Source organism: Camellia sinensis, chromosome 3 (genome assembly GCF_055761805.1).
Source record: "Camellia sinensis isolate YWXY chromosome 3, ASM5576180v1, whole genome shotgun sequence".
NCBI classification, from domain to species: Eukaryota; Viridiplantae; Streptophyta; class Magnoliopsida; order Ericales; family Theaceae; genus Camellia; species Camellia sinensis.
In genome coordinates this window covers 53,885,535-53,898,327 of record NC_138963.1, presented here as the reverse complement: position 1 = coordinate 53,898,327, position 12,793 = coordinate 53,885,535, and the positions used below count along the sequence as shown (strand labels likewise).

Sequence of the window (12,793 nt, the reverse complement as noted above, 5' to 3'; positions counted from 1 at the left end):
TTTATTTAACATTTTTTTTCCCCCCATTTTAGTCTCTTTTTGTTTTTTGTACTTCAAAAGTTTTTGATGAAATCTAAAAACGTGGTAAATTTTTGTATTTATTGAATTTTGTAAAGATGTTTTTCACAAATTTTGTATTTTTTTAAGTGTTTCTACATCTATAAAAAAAAATAAAAAAATTAAGTACTAGAAAAATTAATAAAAACAAATCAAAAATTGTTTTTAAAAATTCTAAAATCAAAAAAAAATTTATTTTAACTTTTCCTTTTATCTATTTTCAATTTTTTTTTTCCAAGTAAGCAAATTATGTAGTGGATTTGAGAGCAAGAGCATTAATTTTCAAAATTAAGAATGCTTTGATAGTGTTTATATTATTTGTTTTTATATTTTAATATAATTAAAAATATCATTTTAAATATTATTTTTGTTTAATATATCATGTTATTTTATATTTATATCATTTTTGTGCTATATTATATGAATTTTGGATTATGTGATTCGTTGTGTCATGTAAACAAAATTAGTCTTCAATCAACACAATAATACCAAAATTAAATTTGTCACTCCATCTAAAATACAGCAACTTTGCCGTGTCAAAACATACACGATAAATCAATTTTTTTTATTAAAACATTGTATCAAACGAGCCCATCCATCAACTGTAAAAAGATAAATTATAAATACACCTCTTCAGATTTATTTAAAATATATATTGTTCTTTGTGATTTGAAAAATTACAAATATCTTATTGTCAATTTTTTTTTTATTTAATAGAATTAACTAAAAAAATAAAATTCATAATTATTCTCTTATACAATAATAAAATTACTTAAATTATTAATTGAAACATATTTATAATATCATTAAAAACTGTTAATTGATTTGATGATTTATTAATAAAATGACCAATTTGTTATAAAATTAAAAATATCAAAAGGTGGAATGTAATTTCCCGAATCATAGAAAACGATTCATATTTTAATCAAATCTTAGAACTTGTATTTATAATTTACCCACCGTAAAATTATCCTTGCTAAAATTTTAAACCTTTCCTTAGATACCAATGATAACTTTGTGTGGCGTGTATGGCAAGAGTAACGTTCATACATACAAATATCATTTTTATTTATCTTCCATTTTGCTTTTAAAAAAAATCAATGTGCAAGACGGGAGAAAACCCGTGCAGAAAGAAGAAATTGTTATCCTTAAGAAAGACCCTTAGTTATTAAAGCAACTTCCAACAATATAGTCAAATTATAATTTTTAAAATTTCACTTTTTTATTTTAGCTACACAACTGTTTTTGATATTTTAACCATTACAAATCTTTCCGTTTTATGGTGAGCTCATGTAGTTCAAATTAGTACAACCTCCAATTCATTGTAGTGAACTCATTAAGAACTCAACTCATCTTACTCAATTAATTAAAAAAATTAAAAAACATGCTTTAAACAAGTTAAACTTTTGTTTTATTTAATATTAATATATATAAGTTATGTATTTCGTTCAATATAAATGAAATAGTTTAGGATGATTAGTAATACAACAAGTCTAGATTTTGGACTTGAGAGTGTTGTTTGGATTCGTGAGGTATACTGCGGGACTTATTTTGATTATTCAAATTATTTATTTTATCGGACACTTTGTATTTTTCATCCACTAAAAAAATTAAGTTGATCCGATAATTGTAATTTGTTCAAATTTTCACTAAAAAAAATAGACAACAATTTTGTTTTTGAAAATAAATTGTACATTTTTTTAGTGACAAATGCAATAAATTAAATAAGTTACAGTTATCGGATCAACCTAATTTTTTGTGTAAAAATACACGAAGTGCATGATAAAATGAATGATTCAGATTATCAAAACGGGATTCATGGTGAACCCCACGAACCCAAATAGTACCCCCATCCAAAATATCAATTGGAGGGGATGCATCAATTAATTTACACATTAGTATACCAACTAATATTATGCCATTATTACTGACTCCACTTATTATATAAATTACAAATATTCAAAACTTCTAAAATTATATCAAATCATCCATTAATATACTAACTAATACATTAATTAATATATATAATATTATTCTTTAATATATATAAGTTTTGTATTTCGTTCAAAATAAGTAAAAGGTTAAAAGTAATAAGGACGATTAGGAATACAAAAAATATTATATATATTAAAATAGGGCCCAACCGGGTTCGAACCGGTGACCTCTTGATCTGCAGTCAAATGCTCTACCACTGAGCTATGGACCCCTTCCTGTTCATTAAAGGCAAAACATAGTTATATAAAGTATAAAAACAAAATTGTTTGGATCATAGGACTTGCTCCAGAGAGTAGTATACCGAAAGAATTGGACAAGAATTTGAAAATAAAAAAGAAAATGAAGAAAAAAATTTAATTCATATTTTATAATTTTTTTCTCTTTTCATTTTTAAATTCATGATCCAAACGCAACATTAAAATTAAGTTTTATAGGGCATTTTAGTACTCACAAAATTAATGTAATTAAATCTTCATCAAATGACACAATTTTAGGGCCAACAATTTTGTACTACCACAATTTGACTGATAATAAGATTTCACGATTCAACAATTTTATCGTTATAGGAAAAATATGTGATAAGTTATATATCTGTAAAGGGTCAGAAATTGAACCCCAAGCTAAATATGGACTCAAGCACTAAGATCACCCTGAGAAGGCGACCAAGGATAAGAGAGGAGGGTGGGCCAACAAGTGGGCCGAGGCAGGTCCGACCCACCAAGGCTCCAGATGAACTTAGCGAGGAAAAATGCCTAAGTCAAGTTGCGGAGGCAACACCTGCAGCGGTGAAGTTGCCAAGGGGACATGTGCAGCGGCAGAGTTGCTGAGGCACTTTGTCTTAGCGTCGCCATTCCTATTAACTTCGGTTCCGCCGCCATTGGAAGTTGCCAAGGGAACATGTGTAGTGGCAGAGTCGCTCAGGCACTTTGTCTTAGCGTTGTTAGTCCAAGCATCTTCGGTGCCGCCGCCATTCTAAGTAATGTCAGTGTCACAATCATCTGGAGTTGCCGAAGGAAAGAGAAGACCGAGGCAACTAAGTCGCTGAGGCAATACTTGCAGCGCCCAAGTTGCGGAGGCATTCTGTCGGCGCCGCCATCTCTAATATCTTCAGTCATGTTGTCTGAACTTGCCAAGGGAAACGACTACCGCAGCAACTAAGTTGCAGAGGGAATACCCTGCCAAGGTGATAGCAGCCTTTGAGAGAGGTTTCCTTCTACAAGTAGAGGCTAATGCTTGGCGCCGATAGCAGGTCTCAAGGCATTACTAGCCTAGGGTTGATAGCAGGCCCAGAAATACCAGTTTACCGCGGCAACCTCGCGAAGATAAGAGCAGGGTAGCCCGAACATAAGGGACTCTATTTCCATTACCCAGGTCATGGACCTGCCTTAGTTGCACAGGCAGGACTAAGGAAGCCCCCTCGGGCTTGGTATTAAGGCATAGCATGGCTGATAGCAGGCTTGGTTGTGGCCTTTGTCCTGGAAAGTTGGGGGAATTTGTGGTTAGGTGGCTAAGGGTGGAGGTTTCGCTAAGGTGAGTGCGAACATAGTCGATAGCAGACTAATGGAGTCCTGACAATGAATTTACTGGCCAAGTAGAACTGAGAAGGCAAGTGCAGCGGTGAGGTTCACCGCTGCAAGTGCACTTGCTGAGGTTCAAGTTGAGAAGGCAAGTGCAGAGGCAAGCACTCCCGCCGCAACTGCACTTGTTGAGGCTCGAAAGGGAGTTGCAACGCCAAACACTCTCGTTGCAACTACACTTGCCGAGGCTCCAAAAAAGTAGTTGCGGAGGCAAACAGATAGTACACAGTACATGCAGAGGGACACGTGGCACCTTCAGCCTGGTGGCTCAAGGCAGAATATTCCATGTGATCTTCTAGGACATATGTCTTTTCTCTATTTGGCCACTTGGTGTCTTCTTGGCACTAAGGAAAAGCCTATAAATAGGACCCATTTCCCAAGGTTTAGGAGAGGAATTTTGAGGATTTGGGGGAAATGCTGCCCAATTTGGTACTGCCATATACTTCTTCTTAAGCCATTTGTTTCACCCTCACCCAGCTACACACTCTTTAACTCCCAGATAATTATTGTTGTTCATTCTCAAGCCACTTCTTTCATCAGTGGATCATTAGCATAGTTTTGCCTCTCTAATCACCTCTCTACCCTCGAACCCCCCTTATATTTCTAGCGACTCCACTGGAGAGGCTGCTTTGTTGATGGTTCATACCCGCAGTGGCTTACACACTTCACTGGAAAAAATGGCAGAAAATGAAGTTCAACAACTCCCACGGCAACAAGGCTCTTCCAATGGCGGAGTATCGCATACGGAAGACCATGACCACATTGTCGTGGTTGAAGCAGTTCAGTCCCTCCAGGATATGCAAAGGGAGATCCTGGCAGCTTTGCAAACTCTCACTGAGGCTATTATGGCCATGGCTTCTAAACCAGCTCCAGTGCACGCATCCCCACTTGTAGCAGTTCCAAACCCAACACCTAACTTGTTTCCTGAGGTTCGGGCTCCAATCTAGGTGCCTCTGGTGGTACCTCAGGCGAACAGTACAACCGCTAGTTCAGCTATCCAGGAGCAGACTGGACCATTCCAACCCACTCACTTTGTTACTTTAGCCGATGTACAAGCTATGCTTGAGCAAGAGAGTAGCAAGAAGCAATTGCCATCTCTCCCAGACCCAGATGTGAAGCCCCCATACTCTCAAGAGATATTGGCCATGCCCTACCCCACTGGGTATATGGTGCCCAAGTTTATTAAGTTTGATGGAAAGTAAGGCAATGCCAGAGAACATGTGGTCAGGTTCATTGAAACTCTTGGTGTCTATGGCAGTGACCACTCTCTGCGCCTTCGGGAGTTCTCCAAATCACTTACTGAAAGAGCTTACAGTTGGTATGTGAACTTGGCTCCCAACTCGATCAAGAGTTGGGAGGAGATGGTGAACAAGTTCCACACAAAGTTCTTCTAAGTCCAAGAAAAAGTTACAACCCTCACACTTGGGCGAGACGTCCAAAAAGAAGGCGAAGATATACTGGACTATGTTAAGCGATTCCAAGACAAGGCGATTGACTGTCATGAACTAGTGGATGAAGCTCACTTAGTTAGCATATTTGTGGAAGGTGCCATACGTGACTACAAGATTTTCTTGGTGAACCATAATCTGCCTACCTTTTCAGCCTTGATTGAGGCAGTTAGAAATCTTAGTACCACTGGTCCTTGATACAGATCTCGTGACAGCCACCGCTACTCCCGCAGTAGTAGAGTTTCTACGGTAACATCCATAGGGCCGAGCCGCTCGCAAGCAGAGGCTTCGTCCTCTCGAAAGAGGAAGAGTTATGAAGACAGGAATCCATATCCCTACAGCCTTGAGAATGTTAAGGCCTTAGTTAAAGAATGGGTCGCTGATGGTGAACTTAATTTACCACCGGTTGAGGTTACTCCAACCAAAAAGGATAAAGAAAGCCCAGATTATTATGTTTATCACAGAACCACTAGACACCCTACCAGGGACTGTTGGACGTTAAAAAATATCTTCAAAAAGAAAGTTGACGCGAATGAGCTGAAGTTCAAAAATGCCATTAATCATGACATACGAAAAGACCCTATCCTAACCACAAGGAGAAGGGGAAAAATGTACACATGATCAGTTACCTTGGGCCAGTGCGCGATCAAGTGCACATGGTGTCCTACTATGATGAGTTAGAAGAAATTGCAACTGGCCAACTCCTTGAAACAGCACCTGCAGAGGTGAAATTTGCAAAGGATACTCATGCTCAAACCTTGCAAAATTTTGTTAAGTTTCGCACTTTCTTTGACCAATTAGGGCTGAGCCAAGCTGCCAGGATGGAAGCAACAAAGGCATTCATCAACATTTCTGAAGTGCACCACACTGAAGTTGCTGAGGCTAAGGAATATGTGCCTTAGCGCATCCAAGAAGATTATGGGGCCATTACTTTTTCAGAGGCGGACAGAGCATACCCATTTCCCCATAACCGGCCTCTTTTTGTCACAGCTTATTTTAATGATGTGGAGTTCAAGCGTGTTTTCCTCAATGGTGGGGCGTCCATAAACATTATTACTACTGACACCTTCGCAAAGGCTGGCACCCCCGAGTCTAGAATGGTTCGCCAACCCATTACTGTAACCGATTTTGGTGGTGAGAAAAAGGTCACTAAGGGCCATGTTGTGGTGGACTTAGCAGTTGGTGAGATTCGTTCCGTAACCAAATTCTATGTGATTGAAGCAGATACAAACTACCACATGATACTTGGCAGAGCCTGGATGCACCGATATGGGGCTATCCCGTCCAGCTATCACCAATGTGTGAAGGCAAAGTTGGGAAAGCGCACAGTTACCATAAACGCGTTTGAAAAGCCATTCGGAGTGGAAGAGGCACACTACTCGGATGCAGTTTTCTTTACTGAGTTGTCCACGGATGAAGCTCCAAGGACTGGTAAAATTGCCAAAGTAGGAAGACATTCGAGATGCAGAGGCTGCTCCAAAATGCAATGGACGGAAAAGGGGCAGCAAATCCACAAGTCCTCCGCGCAAGATTGTCAAGGTGCGCGAGGGCGGCAAGACAGTTTACTACCTATGACGGTCTTGGGGGACAAACTTCATACCCTGGGAGGATAGCCCCGAGACAAATAAATGTGATGGAAATGAGTCCCAAGAAGGATTGGTGGAGACACCTGAGCTCGCCCCTGAATGCATGCAAGATAGGCCCAAACCCCAGCAAGAGGTACTCGCTGAGGTCAACCTCAGTGACTTACCTGGGAAAAGCAAGCCGGTTTTAATAGCTAAGGCAGAATTGATAGCACTACTAAAGCAATACAGTGATGTCTTCACTTGGACATATGATGAGATGCCTGGTCTTGACCCATCCCTCATCACTCATCATTTGGACACTTTTTCCAATTCTAAACCGATCAAGCAGCACGCTAGAAAATATCATCCTGATCTTGAAGCAAAGGTTAAAGCAGAGATAGAAAAGTTATAGAGGGCCAAGTTCATTGAGCCTATACAGTACCCAACTTGGCTAGCAAATATTGTTCCTGTGCAGAAAAAGAACGGTCAGATCAGGGTCTGCGTAGACTTTCGCGACCTGAATAAGGCCTGCCCGAAAGATGAGTTTCCATTGCCCCATGTTGATACACTTTTCGATTCAACTACGGGCCATCAGATGTTCTCCTTCATGGATGGGTTTAGTGGTTATAACCAGATCAAAATGGCAACAGAAGATGTAGAAAAGACGGCTTTCAGGACACCCTTGTGAAATTTTTTCTATACGGTGATGCACTTTGGTTTGAAAAACGTGGGGGCAACCTACCAACGGGCTATGACTGTAGTATTCCACGACATGTTGCATCATGAAGTGGAAGTATATGTAGATGATCTGGTGGTCAAGTCTACTAAGGCAAACCGCCACCTCTACGACTTGGAAAAGGTTTTTCAACGCTGCCACCAATTCTGCCTCAAGATGAACCCTTTCAAGTGTGTATTTGGAGTTATCCCTGGCAAGTTCCTTGGCTTCCTTGTACACCAACGGGGGATCGAAGTAGATGAGGATAAGGTCAAGTTAATCATAGAGATGCCGCCGTCACACTCTCAAAAGGCTTTGAAGAAATTCCCAGGCAAGATGTCATACCTCAGGAGGTTTATTCTAGCCCTTGCTGAGATAACCTTTTCCTTTGGGACACTGCTGAAAGGGAATCACAAGTTTGAATTGTTGCAAGAACACCAATGGGCAATTGATACAGTGAAGAAAACACTTACCTCACCACTTACAATGATTGCCCCACAGCCTAAAAAACCTCTGCTACTGTACCTGATCTCTATTCCTCGGTCTATTGGAGCCCTACTTGTCCAAGACATAAATGGAATTGAGAAACCAGTCTATTACATCAGTCGCAAAGTCAATGGTGCTGAGTCATGATATACTCTAATTGAGAGGCATTGTTTAGCCTTAATCTTCACAGCATAGAAGTTGCACCACTACTTCATGGCACATCCGATCCAGGTTGTGACCTGGAGTGATCCAGTCCGCTACTTACTGAGCAAGCCTGCTCTGATTGGGAGAATGGCAAGATGGCTTTTGGCTCTAACAGAATATGATATCGCTTATATCACTCCTAAGGCCATTAAGAGCCAAGCACTTGCAAACCTACTGGCCCAGTTCCCATCTGGTGAACATGAACCTGCAGAGGTATCTCTACCAGGTGAGTTCCATGTCTCAGCAGCTGCAATGGAGACTTATTGGGACTTAAAGTTTGACGAAGCTTCCGGAGCTGGGAAAGATGGAGCTGGTGTCACACTAACCAGTCAAGAAGGAGAGAAGTTCCATCTATCATATAAGCTTGATTTTGAGTGTTCAAACAACGAGGCCGAATATGAAGCATTGATACTGGGCCTGATAGCTGCCCAAAAGAAGGGCCTCCACAAGTTGAGAATCTGGAGTGCCTGTGTCCATTGTTTCTGATAGGGACTCGAAGATCACATCAAGATTCTAGTAAAGTCTACAAACTGCATTGGGTACTGAACTGAGATTGAGTAGTGCATACCATCCTCAGACAGATGGCCAGTCAGAAAGAACCATCCAGGCTCTAGAGGATTTACTGCGGATGTGTGTTCTTGATTTCTACCGTTAGCTGAATTTGCCTACAACAACAGCTTCCATTCAAGTATTGGTATGGCGCCTTTCGAGGTATTGTATGGCAGAAAATGTAGATCTCTGATTTGCTGGGCAGAAGTTGGAGATGGGCCTTTGCTTGGGCCCAAGATTGTGTATGAAACTACAGAAAAAGTAAAACTGATCCAACAAAGACTGAAAACCGCGCAGAGCCGACAGAAAAGTTATGCAGATGTCAGAAGGCGAGACAGAGAATATGAAGTAAGTGATCATGTTTTTGTAAAAGTGACACCAATGAAAGGCCAGACCCATTTGGGAGTTAAAGGCAAGTTAGCACCGAGATTACCGTATGAGATTATTGAGAAAATTAATTCGGTGGCGTATCAAGTAGCGCTTCCTCCTGAAATGGAGCATATACATAACGTGTTCCATATTTCAATGTTGAGGGAATACCTTCGGGACCCTTTCCATGTGATTGAGCCTACTCGTGTAGTGCTGAGTGATGACTACACTTATGAAGAACGACCTATACAGATTATGAACAGACGGATCAAGAAGTTAAGGAATAAAGAGATTCCGTTAGTAAAAGTCGACTGGCAAAACCATGGTGGCGTCTATGCCACTTGGGAAAGGGAAGATGACATGGCCAAGAGATATCCTGACATGTTTCCACTGAATCCTGTTTTCTTCTAGAATGAAGGTAATTCGAGTTTGGAGGACCAAACTCTTTATAAGGAGGGGAGACTGTGACAACCCTCACCACTGTTTACTGATAACCCTATTGATTACTGCTAAACTGAGACTGATTATGATAATTAACCGAATTAACTAAAATAACTAAACTGATTGATTGATTGTGCTAGTTTGAATGCATATCTATCTGTTGACTGTTAAATTATTTGTTCATATTTTATGCTTTAAACTACAAATTGAAGGCCTTATCGGCGGCCGAATCTGAAATTGATTAGTGATATGTGTTAATCATAATTTATGTGATTTTACGGTGTATTTAATTGAAATGTGATTTGGTATGATTTAATTAGATTAAATAAGGATAAATTGCAATAGTTGGCTTAATTACCAACATGTCATCCTAGTGGGCCACTGCACTAAACATATTGAAAGTTGATTACACTTAGACACACATTTGCTCAGCCATTTGTTTTCCTTGCTATAGTCGACTAGAGAGAGTGATAGGAGAGAGAGCTTGGTTTCATCCCATATTTGCTTGGAAACTTGGAGAAATTGTAGGAAGATTGCAAGAATAGGACTTTCATACCTTAAATTGAAGACTTAGGTAGGGAATTCAACCTCTTAATTGTGTCTTTAAGTTGGTTCTTGCATGGTTCATGTCATATTGAAGATCTAAGTCATGAATTGGCTCTAGCATGTTGAATTGTAGCTCAAATCATGCATGCATGTTGCCATTCTTGAGTTTTGAAGTCATTGTTCATGAGATTGCTTCATGCATGTTCATTTTTTTATCATAGTTCATGATTTTACCATGTTTTGGAAGAAATTGGCTCATTAGAGCATGTAATTGAAGCTTTGAATTGGTTTAAACTCATGCATGTCATGTTTGAGTTTATGCTCATGAAAATTGGTTTGAAATTGTGTTTAATTGAACTACCCTTGGGCTTTGATTTCTCAAATTGACCTTTGAAACATATTATATTATGGGTTTTGAAGAGTTTTCCAGAAATTTGGCCCAAGAGGATCGAATTTGGTGTTTTAAAACTTGGTTTTGAGCTTGAGGTTCGAATCTGGAATTTCCAGAATTTGGACTTCCGCTCGAGCCGGGTTACTGGCGCTCGAGCGGGAAAATCGTGTTCCCAGTACTTTCATCTGTTTTGCAGTCCGCTCGAGCGGGGTATTGGACGCTCGAGTGAGGACTTGTGTCACATGCTCGAGTGGGTATCGAGCACCCAATCGAGCATGATTTTCACACATCCAGTACTTTTTGCATGTTTCACAGCCCGCCCAAGCGGGTAACTCGCGCTCGAGCAGAGTATTTTGTTTACCTGTTCGCTCGAGCGTGGTAAGTGACGCTCGAGCGGGACCTCTGTTTTCTGAAAATCCTGAAAATGTTTTTAAAGTGCATCTTTGCATCCTCATTTCATTCTAGGCATTCTTAGGCCTAGTTTAAGGCATCTTAATGAGGATGTTGTTGTAGAACCACACCGAGTCAAGATAGGGATTAAGTTACTATTTTCCCAACTGTGTAACTTAGTGTGTGTTCACTCTGTAACTGTGTAGGGTTGGCATCCGGAGACGCGCTCTAGCTTATTTGTAGCCCAGAACTCTGTGAGTAACAATGTTGTAAAGATATGTTCGAAAATGAATATTTTCTGAATGATTAACTGAACTGTTTTCTGAACTGTTTACTGTTAACTGAATGAATGTTTGTCATCTATTCTGAACTATATTGTGGCATCCTTAGCAACTACTGTTACTGTTACTGCTACTGTTATAGAGATCTCTGTCGGTTCCCATGTTTGGAACCATTACTGATGGCCATCATTGACTGTTCGGTCTTTCAAGACTTACTGTTTACTGTACTGTTCTGCTAACGGATGTACCACATATGACGGTTATGATTGAATGACTGATAGACTGAATCAATTGGCTGTTTTCAATACTAAAAGAACATTCATGCTTAACCTCTTTACGCATTATGTTATTCACTGGGCTTTAGCTCACTGCTCATATATATATGTACGTGTACAGGCACCAGACCGTTGCTAGAAGCGTCAGGGTAAACTCCAGTTTTGTCAAACCAACCTTTGGGCCTCATTTCGAGGTTCCTGATCTGTTCAAGCTGAGGCTGCTTGGGGAGTTTTAGATTTTCCCTTTTTGTTTATGATCTGTATAGACTGAATGTTACTGTACTGTACTGTTCTAGTAGGGATTAAGTCCCTATCTTGAATGATTGTATATATCGTACATGCTATTTTGTTTTAGAATGTGAATCTATATGAAAAGTCTTTTTGCATACAGACTGTCACAGCTCATTGGACATTGTCTATTTACTGTTTTGGCTTCCGCCATGCCCCTGTACTCTGTATTATTGTTTGACTGTTAAGCAGGCCTTTGGTAATCTCGGATTATTGGCCGGTTACGGTGCTAAACCCATAGAGGCGGGTTTGGGTCGTGACAGAGTGGTATTAGAGCGATACTTAATCACGAGTTATACCGCACACATGTGTCCAAATGAGCTATAGGTTGTCCTAGTAAAGTGATTAGGGCATTACATGAGCATGATAAGTGTGTGTGGCTAAGACATGAATATAACTGTTAATGTGATAATCTGTCTAAGTATGCAACTGCCTATGTTTATAATTGTTATGACTGCCTATAGTGAGATGGACAATGCAAGAAGTGTTGATAAAACTGAATCCTCTGAGGCAAGAATGGCAAGGTTGGAGAGAATGGTGGAACTATTAACTGAAAGACTACAGCAACAACAGAACTAACAGCCCCCACCTCCTCCAGTACAACCAGAGCCACTTATGAATGAGGATATCATAGCTTTGACACAGAAATTTAGTATGATGAAACCGCCATCCTTTCAGGGAGGCCTCGAACCACTAAAAGCTGAAGCTTGGGTTCTTGAGAATGAAAAGTTATTTGAAGTTTTTCTATGTTCTGAAGCACACAAGGTGTTGCTAGCTACCTTCACCTTACAAGAAGAAGCTAGAAGGTGGTGGATGTTGATCCATGATACAAATACTGTCATGACCTGGGCTCAATTTAAGGAGTCCTTCTTTGAAAAGTACTTCCCACAGTGTGTTAGGGATAGAAAGGTGACCGAGTTCGAACAACTGAAACAAGGCGCCATGTCCGTAGGACAGTATGAAACAAAGTTCACCGAACTTGCTAGATATGCACCATACATGGTGGACACCGACTACAAGAAGGCCATGAAGTTTGAAGGCGGCCTCAATGTAGAAATCCTTGACAGGATCAATGTACTGAAATTACTGAAATATATGGATGTTCTTGACCGAGCCATTATGGCCGAAGCAAATATTGAAGCACTGAAACAGACTGACTCACCCGCAACTGAGTGGCGAGGGAAGAAACGGGGTTTTAAATTCAAGAAAGGTAGAA

At 40.0% G+C, this 12,793-nt stretch overlaps 1 protein-coding gene and 1 non-coding gene across 2 annotated transcripts; one reads left to right on the top strand and one right to left on the bottom strand.

Annotated features, from left to right (window-relative positions):
* Positions 1-2,191: 2,191 nt before the first annotated feature.
* Positions 2,192-2,263, bottom strand: TRNAC-GCA (transfer RNA cysteine (anticodon GCA)). The gene has a single exon. It is a non-coding gene; the product is annotated as a tRNA-Cys (tRNA).
* A 3,911-nt stretch (positions 2,264-6,174) lies between these two features.
* On the top strand, positions 6,175-7,330 carry LOC145821526 (uncharacterized). The gene is made up of 3 exons (XM_082918047.1): positions 6,175-6,616; positions 6,732-7,027; positions 7,118-7,330. Exons 1-3 carry the CDS (start codon positions 6,175-6,177, stop codon positions 7,328-7,330), a joined length of 951 nt encoding a protein of 316 aa, XP_082774173.1.
* The last annotated feature ends 5,463 nt before the right edge of the window (positions 7,331-12,793 follow it).

Bases quoted from the DNA above. Each gene is read 5' to 3' on its own strand.
- LOC145821526 (XM_082918047.1), top strand. From the start codon at position 6,175: ATGGTTCGCCAACCCATTACTGTAACCGATTTTGGTGGTGAGAAAAAG. The intron at 6,617-6,731 runs GTGCGCGAGGGC...AGTCCCAAGAAG, and splicing joins CTCCGCGCAAGATTGTCAAG to GATTGGTGGAGACACCTGAG. The intron at 7,028-7,117 runs GTTAAAGCAGAG...GTTCCTGTGCAG, and splicing joins ATCCTGATCTTGAAGCAAAG to AAAAAGAACGGTCAGATCAG.